Source organism: Kogia breviceps, chromosome 3 (genome assembly GCF_026419965.1).
Source record: "Kogia breviceps isolate mKogBre1 chromosome 3, mKogBre1 haplotype 1, whole genome shotgun sequence".
NCBI lineage: Eukaryota > Metazoa > Chordata > Mammalia > Artiodactyla > Physeteridae > Kogia > Kogia breviceps.
This window is the reverse complement of record NC_081312.1, coordinates 78996964-79023424: the sequence shown is the minus strand read 5'-3', so window position 1 is coordinate 79023424 and position 26461 is coordinate 78996964. Positions and strand designations below refer to the sequence as shown.

General features: G+C 44.6%; 1 protein-coding gene across 2 annotated transcripts; it reads left to right on the top strand.

The window, feature by feature from the left end:
• The first annotated feature begins 320 nt into the window (after nucleotides 1-320).
• Nucleotides 321-3914, top strand: GJD2 (gap junction protein delta 2). 2 transcript variants are annotated; one of them, XM_067030694.1, is made up of 3 exons: nucleotides 321-359; nucleotides 1138-1295; nucleotides 2327-3914. In XM_067030694.1, the coding sequence occupies exons 2-3, from the start codon at nucleotides 1225-1227 to the stop codon at nucleotides 3219-3221; spliced, it is 966 nt and encodes a 321-aa protein (XP_066886795.1). In that variant the 5' UTR covers nucleotides 321-359; nucleotides 1138-1224; the 3' UTR covers nucleotides 3222-3914. The 2 variants fall into 2 exon arrangements, with proteins under 2 accessions (XP_066886795.1, XP_058912800.1); XM_059056817.2 differs by lacking the exon at nucleotides 321-359 and adding an exon at nucleotides 720-842.
• Nucleotides 3915-26461: the final 22547 nt, after the last annotated feature.

The following is a 26461-nucleotide window of genomic DNA, read 5'->3' as shown; positions in this document are numbered from 1 at the left end:
AGACATTTAAGAATAGCAGAGCGTCTGGATTTGCGCGGCGGAAGCGAGTCCTTCAACCATGGTCACCCACTCGCTCAAACTAGGCACCTCTTTGGTAGAGTCTTGTGCGCAGACCCCCATCCTCAGAGGCAGCTTCACACCTATATTTAAGCTTCAGCCTAAATGGACTCTAATCAAGCTTTCCTCACCCCTGCGTCGGATCCACGAAGGCACCGACAGCAGACTCCCTCTTAGCCAAGCAGTCCTCTCCAAGGGAGACTGAAAAGCGTCTTCTTGTTGCCCCCGCTCTCCTTCCCCCAACCAGCGTCTGCATTTAGAGAGGGAATTTCAGTTGTATCACCAAAGACAAAAAGCAAAAGGTGAGGGATGCGCGGAGAGACCCTAAACTTACCTCCTCACGCCCCTCCCCACTCACCCGCGAGTCTGCTCCCGGCTGCCCCTCCTGCCGGGGGCGGGCGGTCAGGTGAGGTTACCTGGGCTCCCGGAGAAGCCCCGAGGGGCGCTGCAATCCTTCGTCTCGAAGTCGCCCCACTCCCTGCCGGGGCCCCAGGACTCTGGCCCCCTCTCCCCCTGCGCGCGTCCCCTGCCCCTCGGGCTCCGGCGCGCAGCTACAGCCGCCCGCAGCGCTCGGCTCCCCTCCGCCGACCTGGCGTGACGCAGGCGGGGACTACTTAAGGCCGGATTAGAGGCGGCGGCCGCGGATTCCCGAGCCCTGCAGCCGGCTCCGCGCGCTCCGCCCCGGCTTCGCAGGCGGCAGCGCGGGAGCGCCCGGTGCCCGCTGAAGCAAGTGCCAGGCGCGGGGGCTGGGGCCTGGACCCTTTTTCGGCCCCCAACCCCCGGAGGTGAGTGGGGCCCAAAGACCTCGCTCGGGCGGGCGGGAGCTCGAGGACCTGCACGCGGCCACCCCCGCTCCGCCCCGCCCCTCGCCCGGGCATCCGCCGGCTCCAGACCTGACCCCCGGACGGCGGTGGAGGTTCGTGCCCGACCTCCGGACCGCGCCAGAGGCCCATCAGTTGGGCGTGCTTGGGTTTCCTTCCTCATTTCCCTCTTTTAAGTACAATAAAAGGGAGAGGGGAATCGTGGATTTAAAAAAAAAAATTTGTTTGATTCTTTAATTGGGGGGCAATTCGCTCCCAGTCGGGAGGTGAGGCCCGGGGAGTGGCCAGGAGCGGGGACGTGCCCGGTACTGCCCAGTCTTTGTCTGCTGCCTCCGGATGCACAGCGATGGGGGAATGGACCATCTTGGAGAGGCTGCTGGAAGCCGCGGTGCAGCAGCACTCCACTATGATCGGGAGGTAAGGGCGCCGAGCCGGTCATCAGCCGGCCCCGTCGGGCGGCCCCCGGGAGTCCTTTCGAACGTCCAGACCGAGCCCCGACAGCCCTCAGACCATCCTCTGACCCCTTGCCATCATCCTTGGCCCATGCGCCTGCGTTCCCGGCATTGAGGGGTTGCCTGATGCCCAGTGATGCCCTCCTCCTCCGGCTGCTCTTCCTTCATCCCTTCCCTATGAGGCACCACCAGGGGATTCACTCTTCTCCCATTAGCGAAGGAGTTATTGGCTCCGTCGTGGTCCCCCCACTCTCTGGAGTCGGAGCCAATCTTCATCCGGTTCCCTAAATAGAATCTACAAAGAAGGCAGGATTGTATTTGGACAGAAAAAGGGCAAATGGGGAGATGGATTTGCTCTTCTGAGCAGATGTATCTTCTCCCAACAAACATTTATTAAGCTAAACTGATTTGCCTGTTAAAACTTACAGTGCCAGAAACCGACACACCCAATTGACACCTTGTGTCTCTCTGTATGTGTATATATATATATATATATGTATATTCACATACATAAATACTATATATATTCATGTATATATGTGTATATATAGTCATAGCTATCTGTTTATATAAAGCTTAAGTTCAGTGTTCATACTGAGGATAAACTAAATATCCTCTTGGAGTAGTTATATACATATTCTGTGTGTAGACTTTGTATTCTCTGTGTTCAGCTATTCCATGTGCATTTGCCGTATCCAGAGTGAAGGTGTGTTTTGTGCCTCTCTGCATTCCATGTAATCGATCTGTTGCAAATACACCATGTCCAGTGTATGGAGATACACATGCTTGAGATCCCTGTAGTATGAAGTGTTCCCAGTCTACCAACATCCTGCAGAAAGGGAAGAGACAAAAAGGTTTGCTGGATTCCCAGTTCAGTACCACGAAGGATGGATAGCTCCCCAGTCAAGGACGGAGCTGGGAAGGGAGGAGTCGGGGTTTCCTAAGTCAGTGACGCAGCCCAGGAGAACCTCTCTCCCTCCTTTTTCCACTGCTCAGGATCCTGTTGACTGTGGTGGTGATTTTCCGGATCCTCATTGTGGCCATTGTCGGGGAGACGGTGTACGATGATGAGCAGACCATGTTTGTGTGCAACACCCTGCAGCCCGGCTGTAACCAGGCCTGCTATGACCGCGCCTTCCCCATCTCCCACATACGTTACTGGGTCTTCCAGATCATAATGGTGTGTACCCCCAGTCTCTGCTTCATCACTTACTCTGTGCACCAGTCTGCCAAGCAGCGAGAACGCCGCTACTCTACTGTCTTCCTAGCCCTGGACAGAGATCCCCCTGAGTCCATGGGGAGCGCTGGAGGACCTGGGGGTGGGAGCAGTGGTGTTGGCAAACGAGAAGATAAGAAGTTGCAAAGTGCCATTGTCAATGGGGTGCTGCAGAACACAGAGAACACAAGCAAGGAGACAGAGCCAGATTGTTTAGAGGTTAAGGAGCTGACTCCACACCCGTCGGGGTTGCGCACTGCAGCACGATCCAAGCTCCGAAGGCAGGAAGGCATCTCCCGCTTCTACATTATCCAAGTGGTGTTCCGAAATGCCCTGGAGATTGGGTTTCTGGTGGGCCAATACTTCCTCTATGGCTTCAGCGTCCCAGGGTTGTATGAGTGTGACCGCTACCCCTGCATCAAGGAGGTGGAATGTTATGTGTCCCGGCCTACTGAGAAGACTGTCTTTCTAGTGTTCATGTTTGCTGTGAGTGGCATCTGTGTTGTGCTGAACCTGGCTGAACTCAACCACCTGGGCTGGCGCAAGATCAAGCTGGCCGTGCGAGGGGCCCAGGCCAAGAGGAAGTCAGTCTATGAGATCCGCAACAAGGACCTGCCCCGGGTCAGTGTTCCCAATTTTGGCAGGACTCAGTCCAGCGACTCTGCCTATGTGTGAAAGGGCAGGTTTTGGAAAGGCCTGGGGGATGACAGGTAGTCCCAAGGCAGACGACTATGGAGAGTGGCTCTATCTGCCCTCATTTATGTGGCTGTCATCCCTGAGATGTAGAATAAGGCTGGTTCAGAGAAGATCTTGGCTCAGTGGGAGAAGAGAGAAAGTAGAACGATTACGTCACACCACTGGTTCCGGAGACAGTTGGATAGAGTGATGAGAAGGATGAGTTGGACTTCTTTGAGTCCTTTTCTTTTGTGGTCCAGTTTGATCCTGATCATAGTGGACTTGCACAGCTACCAAGGAGGACTTAGCTCTGCTAAGCTCTGTATTCTGGTGAATGGCATGAGTCAAATATTTTATTGGCACACAATTTGTGACCTATCTCAACACATTCTTTCATCCTGGGCTGCAGGACAAACATCCTTGAGGCATCTTTCATGTACCTCCCCCATCAGCATGCCCCTCTCCCTCTGCCCAGGATAGCATGCTGGCTTTTTTCTCAATCTGGCCTTACAGTAGACCTAATATGGTTTATCTGCAGGCTAGAGGGAATTCCATGGGGTGCTTTTTGGAGAATGGCCATAGCAGAGGTTTGCGTTACAGCCCCGCCTGACTGGCCCTTAGTCATTATGAAAACCTTAGGAATGTCTCAATATTTCCAGTTTTCTAGCTCAAACTGCACTGGTGCTGTTTATTAGGGGCAGGGTGTTGGGTGGGAGGGAGGGAATTGAAATATGCAACTATCATAGTCCTTTGGGATGGTTGTTGCTCTGTTAGGCATGTGGTTATGAGCTTTGGGATATTTCTGCCTTTCAGATTGTGGACTTTGGACAGCATTAAAAATATATTTGCTGTTGTTGTTGTTAATATCAAGGGTGTCTACCCAAGCCACAGAATTTCTACCTGGTGTATTTCACTCATTTTCTTGTATAGTTTTGTTGTGCAACACAGCTGCACTTCATTTTGCCATGGTTTGAATTTACCTGTGTGCTCACACCAGAGACCTTAATCAGCCCATGTCAATCCTGATTTATTATTTTATCAGCTATTTTTGAAACACACGCAATCACTGGCTTAAAAAACCTGGAACTAAACACTATTGGCTAACACGTATTAACGGATGCTTATTTGAGATATATACCAAAGGTTCAAAAACCTGTTGCTTTGGACTGTGAATATGTTTCCTTCTCTTTGCTCATATTTATTTAAGTGCCATACTGTACCTTTCACATCCACTGTGTATTTAGTTAAAGCATTGCCCAAGAATAATATTTGGCTAATGTGCTTTTATGAAGCCCTCTGTTTCCTTTGCATTATCATTATGATTTTTGGTTTAGATATGGACGTGGTGTAACACACAACTGAGGATTTGTTTAAAATAAAGTTTTTGCCTTTTTTTTAATGGGAAGAGTCTGCAATTTTCTGTTTTGATTGGGATTCTATTTATTTAAATATATGTTCAACCTGTTTTGTTACATATTCAAAAAAAGAAAAAACAGAACTTTGGGGGCAGGAAGTGAAGGACGCTTGAAAAGTATTTGAGGGATGACTGATAAAGTCCAGCCACTAACAGATGAGAAGAGGCTGGTGCATTTTGTGAATGTTTAGAAGTGTGTGAGGAGGTATTCAAATAGTAGTATTTACTAACTCCTTTCCATTCTAGTCCAAGATTTCTCTGCTTGTCTAAGGATATTTCTTGTAATTAAATGTCAATGCTATAACATATTAGTTTATTCCAGGAGTGGAATTATTTTTCCCTTTCCACCATACTTTCATGCTATCCGTTGTTACATCTAGCAGCGTGCTGTGCTCCCTATCATCTCTTTAAGGCCTGATGTTTAAATGATGCTAACCCAATAGTCAAACAGAACCTTCTAGACCAGCACTGTCCAATACAGCTTTGTGTAATGATGGTAATGTCTACTATCTTTGCTGCTCAGTATGACAATGACTGTTGAGCTCTTAGAATGTGGCTAGTGCAACTGAAGAACTAAATTTCTAATTCTATTTAATTTTAATTAATTTAAATAGGCATATATGGTTGGTTGCTACTGTATCATACAGCACAATTCTAGACTTTTAATCAAGCATTTCATATTGGGTTCTTTCAAAGGAGACTGATCCTTTGCTTTTATGTCCTAAGATATTACATTTTACCCACACATTTTACTAGCATGTGTGGCATTTTCTGTCTACATGCAGTCCCATTAGTTCAGTAGACCAGTGCTCTTCCTCAGTTCTTGAATGCTATTCACCTTCTAATTCCAATGCGTCCTTTGTCTGAATATTGCAAAGCAATGTGTAATTTCCTGGATGATTGCTTTTCAAACACAATTGTTGCATCCTTTAACTATGGCAATGCAGATGCCAATTTTAGAATGAAAATATGTTTATTTCAATCTATAGGTTTCCATCTGCAGTATAAACAGGCAGTTGAAAAGGATTATTCTTGAATAAAGAAACAGATCCTCCTCTGTTTTGTATCTGGTGAGCTAAAAATGTTTTAAGACACCTCCCAGAGATGGAGGAAGAGTGTTGCTTGAGAGCTCTTAGCTTACTCCTGGGTGTGAAAGAAGTAGGAAGCTGTGTGGAAAACAAGGGCTGGGCTGTTGTATTTATGCCGTGATGTGAGATTGGAGAAACGATAGTATTTCCTGGTAGAAATGCATCCCATATCAGTGGGGTTGATCTATTTCAGCTCTTCGATGCTTCCAAACACCCTCAAATGGTAAGATTATTAATTCACTTGTCGGTAGTGGAGCAGGGAACACACCTTCCTCTCGGCATACAGAGACATCCCTCAGAATGACTGATGTGTGTCAGTTTGATTCTTTTGCTTTCTATTTAGTGAAGGAAATACACTGATAATTTTATGGTTCACATAGCTATGTGATGGATGTGACCTTAATCTGTACTTTTGGTAGGACAACACCAATCTATTCTCTTAAATTTAAGAGCCTTTTGGCGAACCACAGGCCCTTTTGGCCCGTGTGTGTGCAATGTGTGGGCGTGTGTGTGTGTGTGTGTGTGTGTGTGTGTGTGTGTGTGTGTGAATGTGTGTGTGGGCGCATGCACATTGGTGGGGTGATGAGTGCTACTGTGTGAACTGTGGGTTTAAAAGCTGGAAGAATAGCCTGGAGAGACTGAAATTACTTAGCCCGGGGAAAAGAAAGCTTAAAGTACAGAATTTGTCATTTTTAAGTCCTCAAATATTTAAAGGGTTAAAAAATATGAGGGATAATAGCTGTACTCACTGACCTCTGAAAGCAGAGGAAAAGGACTGGATTTAAAATCAAGGGTGTGGGAAATGAAGAAAGTACCAGAAAGAACATGGTTTCTCTTTTACCTTTACTTTTCTTTCTTTCTTTTTAAAAAAATGCTGTTTCTTCTGCAGGGAATACCTGTCCCACTACCTCCTTTCACTGGGTGTGTTCCTCTTCACCCACTAAAAATCAGTTTGGCTGTCTGTTCACACAGAAACTTGTTCTAAACTCTCCTCCAGGCTAGCTAAGTGCACCTACACTGAGCCTCCATAAAAGTCACTCTGTCCCTTGCTGCATGGAGATGAGATGTTTCCAGATCAGTGTCTGGCTCCTTGAGGGTGGGAACCATGCCTAACCCACAGTAACCATATGTGACATTCATTATCACCATCTTACCTACTACCAGAGAGGTGGGTGCCTCAGTTTTCCATCTGGCAACAGTCTTACAGACTCAGAATATAAGGATGCTAAAAGCATCCTTTGGAGACATTAAGTCAAGCCCTTTATTGAATGGTTGAGGAAACCAAAAGATTTAAGATCAAAACAGTGAGTTTCTTGGAAAATGATGTGAGCATTCATCCTGGAGGATTGGAATATTTAGGAAATAATATTTATATTGGTTTTACTTACTTTATATTTTACCAAGTGTATTAGTCTGCTCAGGCTGCCATAACAAAATATCACGGACTTGGTGACTTGAACAACAAGAATTTATTTTCTCACTGTTCTGGAAACTAGAAGTCCAAGATCAAGGTGTTGGCAGGATTAGTTTCTTCTAAGACCTCTCCTTGCTTTGCAGATGGTCACCTTCTCTCTGTGTCCTCACGTGGTCATTCCTCTGTACATGTGCACTCCTAGTGTCTCTCTGTGTGTCTTAATCTCCTCTTCTTATGAGGACACGAGTCAGATTGAATTAGGACAGACCCTAATGACCTCATTTTAACTTAATCACCCTTTAAAAGCCCTATCTTTAAATACAGTCACATTCTGACCTGGAAGACACAATTTAGCCCATAATATTAAGTATTTTCAAACCTTAAGTACCCTTATGGTTGCAGGGGGGAGGCTTATATAATTTATTTTACAAAATGGGATACCTTTGAGAATGAAAGGGGCAGATAGCTAATTGAATGGAACACCAGAACAATGGGTGTGCATTGGATCTGTCCTGAGCAAACCAAGTTGTGTGGGCACTTTACTTAAGACAATCAACAGCCATTGACTTCCTGCTCCAGAGCCTGGAACCCTGGAGATAATAACACCTAAATCTCAGCTCTTGAGAGGGCTGTCAAAGCTGCTTCTCAGACAAAGAGGTAAAATTTTATGTCAGTAATAATGGGAAAATAATACTTAAAGAATATGAATGCCTTTGCCCCACTCCAGACAACCTAAATTAGAATCTCTGATGCTGTAGCCTGGGCATCTGTATTTTATTTTCCAATTTCTAGGGGATCGAATGTGTAGTCAGGGTGGAGGACTGGGGATTCAGAGACATTAGCATAAAATTATGAAAATCAGATATTTGGAGGAGAAATTGGGAAAGGGCCAGAAGGGAAGTATGAGGTTCTCACAACAGAGCTGCCCTTGCTTATGACATGTGCGAGGTTAGTGATGGGACACTCTAGATGGAAGGCTAGCAAAATTCTCAGACTTTAGGAGTAGAAGCAGTGGCCCTGGAGGTGAGAGGGGCTGACCAAGGATAGAGCCTGGAGTGGACGGAGGAGGAGAAGCTCCGTTTGGGGGGTGAAAGGGCAAGTTGCAAAGGCAAGTTGCAAAGTGATTTCATAAAGTTCAGGGAGGTGGAATCTCAAGGAAGAAGGCCTGTTCTGAGTATGCGACTTTAATAAGCATTCAGCTAGATAAAATAGCTAAATACCAGATAGCTAAAGGCCTCACAGCTAGACATGGTGAGTGAGTGAGTGGGAAGTGAGAAAGCAGAAACGGTGAGCACAGACCATCCTTTGTTTTTCATACTTCCAGACCTCCTGTATGTTCCATAGAAGCAATTAAAATCAGAGCAGATGAAGGGTAAATTATCCATCCCATCCCAGCCAGGCCTCTGATACTCAATCATGCATGGCGAGCCAGCTTTATGACTACTCAAAGATTACGTTCATTTAGGAGATTGTCACACACCAGACAGATTGTGTGTTAGCTCAAGAAGACCTGGTGGAACCCAGGCCAAATGAGTATTGTGGCTAAATGTGTTCAGTGGCTCTTGTCAGCTTTGGGTCTTGGGGCTGTAAGCCAGATGAGTATATAGAGAGGTGTCTGAGAGGACACTGGTGCTAAATACCAATGCACAACTTGCTGTTGTGAATCAGATCCTTGGTTCACCCAGGCCAGTGTTCTAAATGTCTGTCAGCTGGGGCAAACCAGTTCTGAGTAATGGATCAGTTCTTCTCTCTGACTCTAAAGACTAGGATGCTCTCTAAAACATGTTTATTTAACTTAATAAAGAAAAGACCTGGGCTTCCCTGGTGGCGCAGTGGTTGAGAGTCCGGCTGCCGATGCAAGGGATGCGGGTTCGTGCCCCGGTCCGGGAGGATCCCACATGCCACGGAGCGGCTGGGCCCGTGAGCCATGGCCGCTGAGCCTGCGCGTCTGGAGCCTGTGCTCCGCAACGGGAGAGGCCACAACAGTGAGAGGCCCGCGTACCGCCAAAAAAAAAGAAAAAAATAAATAATAAAAGACCTATCATCTATAACTACACCCCAGCTCCCCAATACCCAACCCCTTCCTTGAAAGTTCCAGTCCCCCAAAACAATTCAATTCACTGCTTTCTTGGGCACTGATGGTGTGCAAGGGCTTAGACTAGGTGTTAAAGGAAATTTAAAGACAAGTGTGGTGCCTCACAGGGCCTACAGTCTATCTGAGGGAAATAAGACAAGTTCATAAGGCAGAATGTGAAGTACCATGTTCAAGGCTCAAGGTATTCTGAGATCTAAGGAGCGAGCCATCACATCCAGTGTGTGTATGTGTGTGTGTTGAAGGCAGGGAGCGGGTCTAGAAAAATGTCACTATCGAGGTGGTATTGAGATGGGTCTCCTTGAAGAATAAAGAAGGAAGTGGGGACCAACATAAACATTCACTTCCAGCAGAGAAGTCTGGGACATAGTGGAGAACTGGGGGATTTTGTTTTGCCTGGACTTCACAGAGAGAAGTGGTGGCAAGTGAGTTTGGAAGGTGAGTGGAGTGGACTACATTTGTGCACCGGGCAAAGGAAGGTGCGCTGAATTGGGGAGAAATGTGAAGATACACCTTTCAGCAAAGCCTCTTAATGCCATTGTTTTGAGTACTTTTAGGTCCCCAGGCATCAGCCATACTGTCCCTTTCTGACCAAGCTGCGATTCCACCTCAGGATCAGCCTTGATTTGGAAAACACATTTCAATCTCAACAGTAAAGGATTGGAGCAGATATCCAGGGTGAAGTTTGGAGATTTGGCAGCAGGGCTCCATTAACATTAGTGGGAGTTAGTCAGCTAAATCCCAGACACTGAGCAGAATCCTCATGTTTATTCACCACGATGACCTTTCTGCTGTGAATTGATACAATATTTCAGAATCACTTAGAACAGATTAAGCTTTGTAGCATCTCCCTCTCCTGTAAGGGAAATCTTTTTGAAAATTGCTGCTCTGTGCACTGAAATGTCTGTATTTGTGGGCACCTCTGGCCAGTGGGAACATATGGGCACCTAAATACAGAATTGGTGAATTTCGATACCTCTGAGACATTTGATCTGGGGAAATTTTATCTCTTGTACCTGTCTCCAGGTAGGGACCAAGCTTTTTGCAAATGAATCCTTTCTCCAAAAAACCTTTTTGTTTCCTTTTTGATTAATTTTCTATTTCCTTCCCTCCATATTTTCTATTTTCCAAAATATAATAAAAAAATTCCTGAAGGTTTTTTATACAAAATCTGAATGGTCTAAAGATTTCTCTTCATGATCTCAGTAATAGCAAATACATGTTAAACACTTCCTCCTTAACCCTCACAACAACCCTGAAAGAAGAGTGCTACGTATGATTACCTCCATTTTTTAGATGAGGAAACCAAAATATGTAGATGTTAAATCAACTTGCCTAGGGCATACAGCTAGCCCATGGCTATGTCTAGACTTCAGCCCATGCAGTGTGATGTTGAAGCCAAGTTTTAACACTTCATGACATTACCATCAAGAAAGATCTGCTGGATAAGGTCTCAGGAAACCTGGTGTCGTGGTCTGCTACCTTTCTCTCAGTACATCTTTCATTGGGACATTTCTCCTCCCCACCAAATGTTCTTTTCTTGGCACGTCTTGGTGCAACATGAGACTGTGAGGTTTTCCAAGGCATTGCCACATCATAGTCACCATCGTTTCTGCAGTTCCTGGTCCAGACAGAACAAGGCTTCATAAATGTCTATTGATTGAGTAAGTAAATGACCTTGAGGTGGGATGGGAAAGGTCATTCCATTCACTTCTTCATTTTGTAGATACAACTTAGATCCAGAGAATATGCCTGAATAAAGAGCTCCAGGTTAGATGGAAGTTGAGGCAGGGTGGGATTAAGAAAGTAGCTTGTCAGGTTGTCAGGAAAGGATAGCCTGGGTGGACAAAGGTTGCTAGTAATGACTTGCAAAGTCAGAGGTCTTCTGACTCCTAGCCCATATCTCTCCCAGCACAGGTCATGAGAATCATGAGTTGGCAATAGTGTTGGAGAGAAAGAGATCTTGTCTTGGTTAAGCACATGGCCCATCCAGCTCTGAGGCGTCATATTCCTGGTCTTGATCCAGGTCAGAGGATTAACTCAAGCCACAGACCTATGGTCTTTTTCCCCAGTTGTGCATGTGGGTGAACGTCTATCTCTGGGAGCACCTTGGGCATCTCCACACTCCCTACTCTGAGAAACCATGCTGGTCAGTATGGAGGGGTTACAGATGGAGCTCAGGCTCCCTTAGACCATGAAGAATACCTCTGACTCTTACCCATTCTGACTGCAGCTTCTCTGCAGGTCTCTCTCTCTCTCTTCCAGGAGCCCATGGATGACCCGCACTGCATGCTCATTGGCGAGTGTTTCCCAGTGTTGTTTAGAAGCTTCTCTCCCTGCCCCATTTTCTCTATCACTATGCTTTGCCTAAAAGGAACTCAGAAAATTCATTTATTATTTTCGGACATATATACTGAATGCAGTATTTATACATGCTCAGCTCTGAGCTAGGCACTAAAGATACAGAAGACATGTCAGAGAAAACCAAAGGAAGCAGCTTGGGTCTGGTCTTTCTTTACAAGGAAAAAGGCAGAGGTGTGAGAGAGAGCCAATCACAGATGGAAAAGAGCATATGAGCAATAGAGTTCCAGAGCCTTCCTTTAGAGAAGCAAGCAGACTATATGTATCTGATGTCAAAAGTCAATGTTTTCTTTTATTTTTTTTTAATTTATTTTTTCGGTACGTGGGCCTCTCACTGTTGTGGCCTCTCCCATTGTGGAGCGCAGGTTCTGGATGCGCAGGCTCAGCGGCCATGGCTCACGGGCCCAGCCACTCCACGGTATGTGGGATCCTCCCAGACTGGGGCACGAACCTGTGTCCCCTGCATCGGCAGGCAGACTCTCAACCACTGCGCCACCAGGGAAGCCCCTTTTCTTTTATAAAAATGTAAGCATATAACCTCAATTGATGCTGTAGGCCAAAGATAACTTTGTGACCTGGACATAGGGATATTTTTCTCCCTTTCCAGAAACTAAAGTCAAATTATAATATCAGCTATTGGTTTCTTCAGTTACAAGAGCTGTAATAGTGATAATAATGTCCATTTTAACAATCATGGTAGTGATAGTAAACATTTGAGTTGATGCTTTTTCTCACCTCTTCCCTGTGTACTGTCTTATTTGGTCTTTGCAACCCCTGTTTATGGAGTGGGCAGAGTACAGAATGGGTGGGACTTGCTTTTCCTTAAAGGAGCAAAACCTCAGAGCTTCACTTTTGGTGGCTTGTCCAAAACCACTGTTAGTTTTAATACAGGTGAGACAGAGCCCTGTTCTCTGACTTATAATCTGATGTACTTTCCATCTTGACTAGTCAAATGCTAAGCTTTAGATTGTCAAGAGAGATATCTAGAAATGTAAGGAGGGAAATGAATATATTCTCAGAAAGTGGTTTCCTATACTTCCAAAGAGGTTGCAAGGAAATGTGGCAGTCCAGTCTTTAGGGGAGGATGTCGATCTCGGTCTCTTGGGAACTGCAATTTGTTCAGGACAATTAGAACAGTCTTTCACCTGGACTGCAGACCAGAGGAAGCTGAAGTGAGCATCCTGGCAAGGTAGCCAGGGCTGACATGGGATCTTCCCCTTAGCTATTTTCTGTGATTCCAGAGATGAGAGAGGAAATAAAAAGCAGCACTTTTTCTTTTCAAAAAACCCCAGCACTTCTCTCCCCTAATTACAAAAGTAATGCACATTCAGGGCAGAGGGAGGCACAACAAAAAAATTCTGTCACTCAAAGAGAATCATTGTTACCTTTGTCTGTCCTTTCGTGTACACCTGTGTAAGACTTCTATTCAGTAGCTTGAGAGATGGGTACACACAAGACCATCAACGGGGTTCCTAAAGGCAACATCACAGTGTCCATACTATTTTGTAGACTTTTTTCCACTTGGAAATAGACGGTCAGTATTTTCCACATCAAAAATACCTTTACAACATGTTTTTGATCGGTGGACATATGTTCCATAATATGGTGGTACCACAGTCTGCTTGAACAATTCCCTAATTTTGGATATTCGGATTGTTACCAGTTGTCAATGTCATGCGCAATAGAGGGGTTAACATCTTTGTACACTTCCTGAATTGCTTCTTCAGGATAAATGGATTACAGAGTAGGCACTTAACGTTTGTTGCTAAATTTTGCCAAATTTTCAAAAAGTGTGAGAATGTTAGTAGATGTTGGTCATTAATGAGAAAGTTCAAGAAGCAGGTAATTTCTGAGATTCTAGCAAAACTAGCTTATGAGACAGGAAGACACAGAAAGTCTCCTCAAATTTGTTTTGGGCAGAAAGGTGAAGGAAAAAAAAATTTTAGATTCATTTTTGTCTGTTATTGAAAACAATCAGTAAGTGTGTGTGTGTGTGTGTGTGTGTGTGTTTGTGTGTTTGTAATGGGAGCTAACCCTCTAAATACAAGATGTCAACACTGAGACTCTGGGAGGCTGTGATTCCTGAGATTGAGACAAAATTCTTGGTCCAAGGGTTGAGGATGAGCATACTGTGTAACCAGGTCAGGGAAGCATCCTGGAGCATCCATAAAAGGATGGCACAGTTGTGAGAAAACAAACGCATATAATTAAATCCTGAAGGCCAGCTCATGCTGGGTCATGAAGCAGCCTTGGCTAAAGGAATCATATGGTTGGAACCCACACTAAGTGATCAAAAGCCAGCTGGTGAATCACAAAGGAAGGGATGAAGCCCTATCTCCTGGGAACAGAGGTGGCGCTCTGCTCAGCCACCAAGCTTTTTTTTTTTTTTTTTTGCAGGACGCGGGCCTCTCACTGCTGTGGCCTCTCCCGTTGCGGAGCACAGGCTCCGGACGCGCAGGCTCAGTGGCCATGGCTCACGGGCCCAGCCGCTCCGCAACCTGTGGGATCTTCCCGGACCGGGGCACGAACCCGCGTCCCCTGCGTTGGCAGGCAGACTCTCAACCACTGCGCCATCAGGGAAGCCCAGCCACCAAGCTTTTATACATCTCCTGTCAGGCTTATGCCTGGGCTAGAACCCAAGTGGCTGAGATGGAGATTTCATAAAGAAATGCGTGTAAAAACTTATAAGTTACTTATCTGGGGATAAAGCTAGGCTAGAAAGGGCACGTAAGATAACCAGTCCTTATTAAAAGGAACACATATGTCCAAAGGAACTCTTTTTCTATCAAGTTACCCTGAAATTTATTTAAATGAAGGTGCATTTGATAAAAATAGCAGTTTCCTTCTCTGTGCCTGGGTGCTAATGAGCTCAGAAGGCACTGATTCCTCACTTTGATATATTCGCTCTCCTCACCACACCTCTCTCTGGCACTCCTATGATCCCAGGGTGTTGAAATGAGGGTGGCTGGTACTTAAAAAGACTTTCCTGGGTGAGAAAATACAATGACATAACAATTTCTTTTTTAAGGAATGAGGGAAGAAGGGAGATGAGTGGTGGGTAGAAAGAGTATTGTTTTAAGAAAATTGGAAGGCCAACTAACTTCACTTGTCTGCATACTTTGTGGGGGGTAGATTTCATATCTAGCATGTGCTTGGGGGCTTTCTGGGGTCAAAGGAATAATAATAAATTAGGAATATAGGAGAATGACAGGTAGCTGCCAAGTCGCTGCAAGCACAGGCTTTAGAGTCAAATGTCCTACAAAAATAATAGTGACCTGCAATGTAGTAGTGTCCCATGATCATCTCTGATTAATATTGACACATTCATTCTACAGGTATTTACTGAGACTCAGCTGTGGGTCAGACACTGAATTAGCTTCTTGACTCTCACTTTCTAGTTGTGTGATCTGGGCAGTTACTTAACCTTGCTAAACCTCTGATTCCAGATCTGTGAAATGGAAATAATAAAGCCATATATCTCATTGGTTGTTGGGGGTCATAAACTTGATTATGTTTGTAAAGAACTCTTCCCATTGCTTGTCACCTACTAAGTGCTTAATAAATGTTACTGATTTATTATAATAATGATTATTACTATTAATGAGACTCTAGGTGATTGGATGTGGCTATTGGTACATTGAATGTATCACAGCCCTGTCTGCAAGAGGATACTGAAGAAGGAGAAAAGAAACACAAAAAGAGGAATCTGGCAAGGACATAAGCTTCTTCTCATCCCACAGTCTGTCTCAGGCCAGTGCCGTGACTCCAACAGTCAATTTGACGGGAGGACCAGGTGATACGTAGGGAGCACATGATCTAATCCAGCTTTGACACCAGAGAAGGTGGACTGGGCAGCCAGGACATTGGCCTCCTTGCTGAAGAAGTGGTTAGAAAGAGAAATGGAAGAGCTGGAAATCCCTTTTTATTTACCTAGAACTTGGCTCTGTTGCAAGATCTAAATAAACTACTTCCATTTGTATAGACTTTTATATTGTCCAACAAGATGCTATCATCCACATTCTCTCACAGTCCTCCCTCAACAACCTTGTAAGACAGAATAGAAAATAGCCCTGTCTTACAGATGAGAAAATGGGGTTTAGAGACACTTATTCTTTAATACCAAACAACCAGGCACAGAGTCAGCATTGAAGCAAAGCATGCTTGAAACCCAAACCTCCAGTTACTAGAATGTCTGCTATTCCTAATACTGACACCTTTAGAGTTCATGTGAATATCTGCGCTCTTCAGAGGGATTTTCTGGGCACGGGGAAACTTATTTTAACCTTGGACAGACAAGAACATGATTAAATAAACAAAACTTTTGGAGACGTTGCAAAGCACATAGAACAAAGTCTAAAGCCACAGAGAAGAGAATAGTATGGAGGTTCCTTAAAAAATTAAAAATAGGGCTTCCTTGGTGGCGCAGTGGTTGAGAGTCTGCCTGCCAATGCAGGGGACACGGGTTCGTGCCCCGGTCCAGGAAGATCCCACATGCCGCGGAGCGGCTAGGCCTGTGAGCCATGGCCGCTGAGCCTGTGCATCCGGAGCCTGTGCTCCGCAACGGGAGAGGCCACGACAGTGAGAGGCCCCTGTACCGCAAAAAAAAAAAAAAAAAAAAAAAAAAACCTAAAAATAGAACTACCATATGACCCAGCAATCCCACTCCTGCGCATATACCCTGAGAAAACCACAATTCAAAAAGAGACATGTACCACAATGTTCACTGCAGCACTATTTACAATAGCCAAGACCTGGAAGCAACCTAAGTGTCCATTGACAGATGAATGGATAAAGAAGATGTGGCACATATATACAATGGAATATTACTCAGCCATAAAAAGAAATGAAATTGAGTTATTTGTAGGGACGTGGATGGACATAGAGTCTGTCATACAGAGTGAAGTAAGTCAGAAGGAGAAAAACCAATACTGTATGCTAACACATATATGTGGAATCTAAAATTTTTAAAAATGGTTCTGAAGAACCTAGGGGCAGGACAGGAATAAAGACGCAAACATAGAGAATGGACTTGAGGACATGGGGAGGAGGAAGGGTAAGCTGGGACAAAGTAAGAGAGTGGCATAGACATATACACACTACCAAATGTAAAATAGCTAGCTAGTGGGAAGCAGCCACATAGCACAGGGAGATCAGCTCAGTGCTTTGTGACCACCTAGAGGGGTGGGATAGGGAGGGTGGGAGGGAGATGCAAGAGGGAGGAGATATGGGAATATATGTATACGTACAGCTGATTCACTTTGTTATACAGCAGAAATTAACACAACAATGTAAAGCAATTATACTCCAATAAAGATGTTAGAAATAAATAAAGAAATAAATAAAAGGAGAAATATAAATAAATAAATAAAGCCACAGAGAAATTTGAATATTATTGTTATTTATTATCCATGACCCTGATCTTGTTGAGGCACTATTAATGGACTCATTTATTGAATTAATAGATGTGAAGTTCTTATGTACAGTGTCTGGCATATAGTATGTCCTCAATGAACTCCTGTATTGCTGAGTGAAAAACAAATAATTTTATTTTTTGAGAGCTTATTAAGAGTTTTGCATGTAATAATGCATTGGTAACCACAACAAGCCTCTGGGCCCATTTTAGAGTTAGAGAAGAGGAAGCTGAGGCCCAGAGAGGTTACAGAGCACTAAATGTGGTATGAACTCATTTTTGGCTGTATGTATTTGCATGTTGAGAAGTCTGTAAGGAATATACCTGTCCTTGAGTGGTAAAGAAATTGAGGAAATTTAAATTTAATTCAACTTATGGATTTTCCACAAATAAAATATAATTTACGATACTTTAATATGATACAATTATGATATATTTAATTTTATAATCTTCAAGAATTTTAACTTACTGCATTTAGAGGAAAGTATGAGGTTTAACACTGTCTGGCCTTCTGTGGCTTAACTTTTGTCAATTGTTTATTCATGAAAATCTTCTTAAAACAATCAGATTAAATATGCTACCAACGTCCAGCCTGGGCCCTGACTGACACAAGCATCCACTCTGTGCTACGCTAACGCAATATTCTTGTGAGGAAAGTAGTTTAGACCCAGTTTACAGGTGGAAAAACTGAGGTGAGTTGCTAGCTTGCCCGAGGCTACGAGAAAAGAGTACCTAATTACAAAGCCTTTTGCTAATTTTGTCTTCACCAGAATCTTATAATGGGCTTAAGGGAGCAACAGGAGGTAGAAGGGCAGAGATAAGAGCTCAAGTCACTGACAGGTAAAGAGGGGAAGGCTCTTGGCTGAATTTACCCTCCCCACTGAGGATCTTAGAATTCTGAAACTTGGTGCGTGGGGGAGTTGGGTGGAGTAAGGGATAAGGTCGGGGAGGCAGTGGGTAGATTTGAAGGTAGAATCTCTACTGAGATTGGCCAGGTACAAAGCTAGATTATAGGGATGTTGGAGAGGAAATATTTGTAAGACATACTCCACAAATATTCGAGAAATTCTAAAGGTGTCTCATCCCTTATCAGACTTGGTCTCAAACAACTGTGCTGTGGGCAAAATTTCTCACAGACCTTCCTCCCTCCCCACTCCTTCCTCCTTCCCCACTCCCTCCTCCCTCCACACTCCCTCCTCCCTCCCTCCCTCTCTCCTCCCCCTCCCTCTCCCTCCCTCCTGCTTCGCCCTCCCTCCCTCCTCCCTCCCTCCTCCCTCCCCACTCCCTCCCCACTCCCCACTCCCTCCCTCCTCCCTCCCCTCCTTCCCTCCCCTCTCCTCCTTCCCTCCTTCCTTCCTTTCTTCCTCCCTCCCTCCCTTCCTTCCTCCCTCCCTCCCTCCTTCTTTTGCTCTCTCTCCCTCTCTCTCTGTCTCTCTACTTCCTTCTTTTTTTCTTTCTGTTCATGATTTTATGGGGTTTCCATCTTTTCTCTCTTGGGAGGGGGAGGAATTTTTGTAAGTTCATTTACTCTGAGGATGAAGTTTTAAAATTACTACTCGCTTAAAAAAAGAAAAAAACCTAATAAAAGAAAAATGTTTGACCCCAAAGAGGATATTACTGATGATGGAATAATAGGTGTCAATGAAAATATTTTTAAGCATGATCCTTCTAGCTCACTCAAACAATACCATGGGGGGCTCTCCTACTTTTGCTTTTTAATTTATTTTATTCAAGTATAGTTGATTTACAATGTTGTATTTATTTCTGCTGTACATCAAAGTGATTCAGTTATATATATATGTATGTATATATATGTGTATATATATATATATATATATAAAATCTTTTTCATATTCTTTTCCATTATGGTTTATCACAGGACACTGAATATAGTTCCCAATGTTATACAGTAGGACCTTGTTGTTTATCCATTCTATATATACTAGTTTGCATCTGCTAACCCCAAACTCCCAGTCCATCCCTCCCTCACCCGCCTCCGCCTTGGCAACCACAGCTCTGTTCTCTATGTCTGTAAGTCTGTTTCATAATAAGTTCACTTGTGTCATATTTTAGATTCCACATATAAGTAATATAATCACACACCATATCTTCTTTATCCACTCATCTGTCGATAGAAATTTAGGTTGTTTCCACATCTTGGCTACTGTGAATAGTGTTGCTGCAGGAAGGGGGTCCCCCTTCCAGGGCCCAAGAGGGGGTCTCTTGTCTAACACTCAGGAATGAATTGTCTGAGGAGACACATGTGCTGACAAAGCAAAAGATGTTATCGGCGAGGGGCACCCAGGCCGAGAGCGGCCGGAGAACTGCTCTGCCACGTGGCTCACAGTCTCAAGTTTTATGGTGATGGGGTTAGTTTCTGGCTTGTCTCTGGCCAATCATTCTGACTCAGGGTCCTTCCTGGTGGCACGCGCATCTCTCTCAGCCAGCATGAGGATTCCGGGAGGTTGGCAGGACAAATCTTCTCCTCCCTCCCATGGGCTGGCGTGCCCTCCCCCCTTTTGGCCCCTCCTGAATTCTCCCAGTTAGTTTTTGTTGGCAGCCCTATGGTCTTTATTGGGACCTCCTGTTGTGAGACAGCTGGGGCAAGTGGTTATCATCGTGCCTGGCCAAGGGCGGGAGGTTTCGGTCAACAGTTCCCTCACAGTGCTGCTATGAATGTCGGCGTGCATGAATCTTTTTTTTTTTTTTTTTTTTTTTTGGAGGTACGCGGGCCCCTCACTGTCGCAGCCTCTCCCGTTGCGGAGCACAGGCTCCGGACGCGCATGCTCAGCGGCCATGGCTCACGGGCCCAGCCGCTCCGCGGCACGTGGGATCCTCCCGGACCGGGGCACGAACCCGCGTCCCCTGCATCGACAGGCGGACCCTCAACCACTGCGCCACCAGGGAAGCCCCATGTATCTTTTTGAATTATAGTTTGGTCTGGATATATGCCCAAGAGTGGGATTGCTAGATCATATGACAACGCTATTTTTAGGTTCTTTGAGGAACCTCTACACTGTTCTCCATAGTGGCTGCACCAGTTTACATTCCCACCAGCAGCGTAGGGGGGACTCCTACTTTTTATCAGCCGTTCAGCTCTCTCGTAGACTCACAGGCTCCCGGGGTGGCAGTGGTGTTATATGCAGCTAGTCCAGCCTCTTCTTGGATGTTTGAATTCCCTATACAGCATCCCTTCCTAGTGGCTGCTCCCATCTGCTGGTGAGGAACTGGTTCCCTTCAAGAGAGTCTGCTCTATGTTCTGGCAGCTCTGATGGCTTGAAAATTCTTCCCTGGGTTGAGCTGAAATCTCCTCCCCGGACCTGAGGCAAGAGCCCAGTAGAAAAAGTGTTTTTTTTCTTCTCTGGTTTCTTCTCATTCAGACTCACATACATGGTTTGCGGCCTGAAGTGGAGCTGATGGCCACATGCTTTCTTTCCCCTGGAGAAAACTGTTACTGCTGTGATGCCTGATACAATGTGCTCAGGAGGGAGGAGAGACTCCTGTAGTTGAGGGTTTGGAATTGGAAAAGGGAGGACATAGAGGTGTGTTGGAACATCAGAGGACATACACACTAGATTCAATGGTCGTCTCTCTTTGCCAGGAATACACATTTCACTCTGAAAAAATAGAGATAACTAAATTTAAGCAGCAAGAGTATCATTTACCTCCCACACAGGCAATAATACTTGTACCAGGTTCCCATTTGGAAAAATAGACAAGTTTGTTTGTTCACTCAGATTGAGTTGGTATCAACTAACCACAAGCTCCATATGTTGCTTTTTCTGTTTGGGTTGCTAGGCATGAGGAATTCACGGGGAGCTTACTAAACACGTTTGACACATTTTCGCATGTGAATCATAAATATTGGTGGATTCTTTTCAGGAGCGGCTGTCATTCAGAAATAGATCCCGACTGAAGCTTTCCTCCTCAAGAAGAAGACCTGGATTTCAGGCTGCACGAAGGCCTGACTCCCGGTGCGATGCAAAAGAGTAGTAGAAATGTGAATCCTTTACAACAGCCAGTGGCATTTTGCAGTTAACAAAATGCCTCCCCATTCACAATCTCATTTGATCTCCCAACTCCCCTGTGAGATAGGTGTCAGGGCTGGCAGCTGCCTCCATCCCAGGAATAAAGTCCTGAGCCCCAAAGAGCCCGTGATGGGAGGAGAAACCCCAGCATGAGAATCTCCTGAGAATGACTGGCTCATCTTGGCAGTTCTGGGGCTGTGCTTCTTCAGTGTGGGAAAATGCACTCTCCTACCCTGCTGAGTCCAGCCATTTCATTTCTTATCTTGGTTTACTCAGTACCGAGCCAGTGGCACTTACATAAATGTCCTTCTGGCATGAGGGAGAGAGGGGGGGGGGGAAAGAGGGAGAGAGAGAGAGAGAAGGGAAACAGCAGCTGTCAGCAGAGTGTCAGGCTGGGGACCTGCCATCTCATTGAACAAAGCTCCAGTCAACTCCACCAGTGTCCTGGGTGCAGCTCTAATCATGGGTGATGGGATTGTCCTCGGGCTCAGGATTACTTCCTGCCCTTAAAGAGAACAGGGAGAGAGAGTCCTTCAGCTGTTACCACGGTGTCACTTGTAAATCATTAACCAGGACAGAGAGGAACCAGAGCAAGATCAAAACAAGTGAATCCTGATACCAAGGCCCCTCAAGACCATGTCTCAGTGGTAACATCTGAGCATTAATCTTACTTGGCTATCACAAACAGGCCATCTGTTTAGGTGGGACAGTGGGGACTACACTTTGCATTTCTTTTAACTCTAAAGAGTCTTCCAATATTTAGCATTTCCCACTGGGGCTAAAACTCCCTCTTGTGTGATCTGCTCCACCTCCCTGCCTCTGACGGCACTGGAGACTCCTCCGCTCTTGGTGGCCGTGCTTCTGGAGTTCAATGCCTCTTCTTTTTCTGCAGTTCCCCATGGAGGAGACTTGTGCAACCATCCTGTAGACCCCACTCCAAGACCCCGAACCCTACAGAGTTTTCTTTTCTCTCTGAGGGCCCCCAGCTTAAAAGACCATCAAGAAACAAGATTGATGAATGTGGATAATGGTTGAAGCTTCTGGATTGTTACATGGGGAATCATACTAGTCTGTCTACTTTATGTGTGTAAAATCTCTATAATAAAAATTTTTAAACACCTTTATTAGAGTATAATTGCTTTACAATGGTGTGTTAGTTTCTGCTGTATAACAAAGTGAATCAGCTGTATGTATACATATATCCCCATATCCCCTCCCACTCTCCCTATCCACCCCTCCAGGTGGTCACAAAGCACCGAGCTGATCTCCCTGTGCTATGCGGCTGCTTCCCACTAGCTATCTATTTTACATTTGGTAGTGTATATATGACCATGCCACTCTCTCACTTCGTCCCAGCTTACCCTCCCTGCCCCGTGTCTTCAAGTCCATTCTCAACGTGTGTCTTTATTTCTGTCCTGCCCCTACGTTCATCAGTACCTTTTTTTTTTTTAAGATTCCATATATATGTGTTAGCATACGGTATTTGTTTTTCTCTTTCTGACTTACTTCACTCTGTATGACAGACTCTAGGTCCATCCACCTCACTACAAATAACTCAATTATAATAAAAAAATTTTTAAAGACATAGCATCAGGATGATTGGACTTGACAGAATTACAAAATGGAAGTCTTGACTCAGGCTCTGAAACCTGGCTGGCCTGAGATCAAATCCCAGCTCTACCACTTTCCGATAGTAATTGGACATCACACTTAACCTTTCCAAGACTTCCTCATCTGTAAAATCAGAGAAAGATTAGTTACCCCATCAGGTTTCTGTCAGCATTGAATGAGATTATAAATTTTCTTTCTTTTCCATTTTTAAAAATTGAAGTATGGTTGGCGTACAATATTACATAAGTTACAGGTGTATGACATAGTGATTCACAATTTTTAAGGGTTATATTCCATTAGCAGTTACTACAAAATGCTAGCTATATTCCCTGTGTTGTGTAATACATCCTTGTAACTTATTTATTTTATTCATAATAATTTGTACCTCTTAATCCTCTACTCCTATCTTAACAAGTAGTTTTCTTAACAAGTGACAGAAATCATCTTTAATTAGTTTTTTTAAAAAAAGAGGGATTGCAGTATAAGGATATAAGGGTACTTCAAAATTCTAAGATGGGAGTGCAGCTGACTCTCAAGAGTAAATTGAAAGCAGGGACTCCAAGAACATCAGGACCATGCTTCGTTTGACATCTCTGTGCCTCTCTGCATGATGGTTCTACTCTTCTCTTTACTGCAGACCAGCTTCCTGTTTGTCAGTCGGCACAATTGAAAACGTGGCCCCCAACAGCAGTTCCCAGGTTTATATTTTCTCAATTCAATATCACAGCCAGTCTGAGTATGGATTGCCTGGTCTGGATTCCAAGTTTTCTGGGGCAGGTCTTTTGTCTAGCTTGAACAAGAAGTCTACCCTTATACCCAACAACGAAGGCTGGAGCTAAGGTCATGCTCTGTTAAAATGGAGGCTCCCATGGTGACCATATGGATGGAGTTGGTGGGGTGGGAGTGGTACTGGGAAGACAACATGATGAGAGTCAAAATGCAAAATGCTCAGGACACAGCCATTTGTAGCTAAATATTGGCTCCTACTCCTTTGAACTGACCCGTCTCCATGTCTCCGGGCAAAGTCTTAGGTTAGCCCATCTAACAAGATGGGAGGAGGACTACAGTTACGACCTTTCATGCCTTCATTCCAGAGTGCCTACTCCGTACCAGAGAAAGAGGGTACAGCAAGGGAAGAGAGACAAAAATCCCTGCCCTCATAGGAACTTATAATGGGTGTGATACAATAACAAGAAGTTTTAAATATAATGTTTTGCACCTCCAAGGAGAAATTGAACAGGAAAGTGGGATAGGAAGTGCTGGGGGCTATAATTGTAAACGGGGTGGACAAGGAAGTGATATTTGAACAATGGCTTGAAGAAGGTGAAGGAGTGAGCCTTGTGGCTCTCTGGGAGATGAGCGGTCCAGGTAGAGGGGCCAGCAGGCGACAAAGCCCTGAGTCAGAGGGAACAGCAACAAGGCCAGTGCAGCTGGAGTGAAGTAAGAGAGAGGAAGAGTACGGGACATATAAGACCAATGACCTTCGCTGGAGTTTTCAGGATTTTCTACCTGGGGAAGAGGAGAGGTGCGGTAAAATACTGATGCTGGTGGCCAGGGTATCAGCCCCATCCATTCTTTAGTGAACTGTAAACAATCCATTTCTAAAGGGAGACAGCCTGTAATATGGCAATTTCTCACACTGTAAGAATAACAGGAAATTATAGACAGGGTTGCAAACAGAAGGCCCAGCTGCATGGAAATGCCAGGACAACCCTCACCTCCAGGGCACTGTTCTTTATCAAGCAACTGAGATAGTTGCGTAGTGCTGGTGGGAGAACCGAGGTTTTCATGAAGGGTGAATGTCCTTTTGCACACAAATGGGCCAGTGAGGGAAGAAAATGCAAGGCTGGTAAGAAAGAAATTTAATAACCACTTCTAAAAGATGCCAACATAATAATTGTTCTCAGTGCCTTTAATTCTGAATATTGATTAAGAGGTGGTCCATGGGCTTCCCTGGTGGCGCAGTGGTTGAGAGTCCGCCTGCCAATGCAGGAGACACGGGTTCGTGCCCTGGTCCGGGAAGATCCCACATGCCGCGGAGCGGCTGAGCCCGTGAGCCATGGCCGCTGGGCCTGTGCGTTCGGAGCCTGTGCTCCGCAACGGGAGAGGCCACAACAGTGAGAGGCCCGCATACCGCATAAAAAAAAAAAAAAAAAAAAAAAAGAGGTGGTCCATGTAGTCCCAGAGGAGAAAACCCCTGTTATGTGATTGTGCCCTGGAGCCCTTTTTGCAATGATCACAGCTGAGTATTTTGAGGGAGGACATTAGCTAACAAACAGCTAGGAGAAAATGGAAAGGGAGAGCCAGAGAGAAACCCTTTCATGTTCCCAGGAAATCAGTATCAACCCAAAGCCCACACTGATGTGGTCTTCTCTGGAAGCCATTCTTTGTACAGTACAAGAGCAGTTTGTACTCTCAAACAAAATGCAGTTCACTTCTGAGCCTCGGACAATTACATACAAAAAGAATGTGTGGCGATTGATGAGGGATTCCAGAAGTTAAGCACCTGTCAAACATCTGGGCAGAATGAAAGAGGGAAATGTAATTTAGACAGAGGAAATGCATTACAAAGGAGAAGCACAGCAAATCCAGTCCTCCTGTAGCAAGTGGTCCAGGAAAAGGGGGGGGGGGCGTGCTACAAAATAAGCCTCTTAACTGACCTAGATTAATAATGATATTCCCCCCTTTAATAATTGATTCCGATGATCAGAACAGAGAAGTTTTTCTGTAGTTTGGAATAGCTGGTGTCTCAAAGAGGAACCATTTCTAACAGGTAATTTGCATCTATCTTTAAACTCATGTGACAAAATGTATGTACAAACATACACAAAAATATTGGTTACAATGAGGAATGAAATGAGCAAGGTAGAGGAAGTAGGACATTCTTTCCATGCCTTTCTCATACATGTACACTTTGGTACATTGACCAATGGCACATGAATTTGGCTTTCTATTTATGATACAGATTATGATAATTACCATTTCTTTCTTCTGGGCATCTTTGATACCAAGAACAGAGGATTTGGGGGTAAAATATGCCAGATCACACTATATCACAGAGCATATCATTGTTAAAATGTAGGTCTATCTATCTACCCATTCTATCTGTCTACCTATCTATCCACCTATCTATCTATCTATCTAATAAACAGTACAAATATATGGCATAAAATTCAAAGATTATATATTCTTTATCCCACTCTATCCTCAGTTTCCCCAGAGATAAGAGACATTATGTGCATCCATTGTTTAATGCTACAATATACACTATTCTCACATTGCCCTTTTCACTTAACAAAATAACATTGGGATGGGTCCATATAGCACACTGTGCCTCATTGTTTTTCAAAGGCTGCATAGTATTCCATTGCACGTTTGCTCCATAATTTATTTAACCACTCTCCTAGTGATGGATATTTTGGTTGTTGCCACGCTTTTGTTGCTGCAAACAATACTCTACTTCGGGACGTTAGGAATTAGGTAAAGACAGTCAGTTGAGAAACTGCTCAATCTTTTGTTAGATAATGCTTCACTATTGAACTGAAAATGTGGAATGACAGTCTTGAGACTCAGCCTGATGTGATAGGGAGTAAAAAAGAGCTATCTTTTTCTACCATCAATTACCATGAAGTAAATGAACAGTGTTAGGAGGGAAGGAGTGAAATATTCTTGATTATTTTTTAAAATCGATTTTCAGGCTTTTCTTCACCTGGACAGGGCAAGAAGAGGGTGGGTAAGAGCTTTCTATATTCCGATTTAAGGAATATTTTCAGTACCTTTATTTAAGCTAAGTCTAGACATTAGTTGCAAGACAGAAAGGTG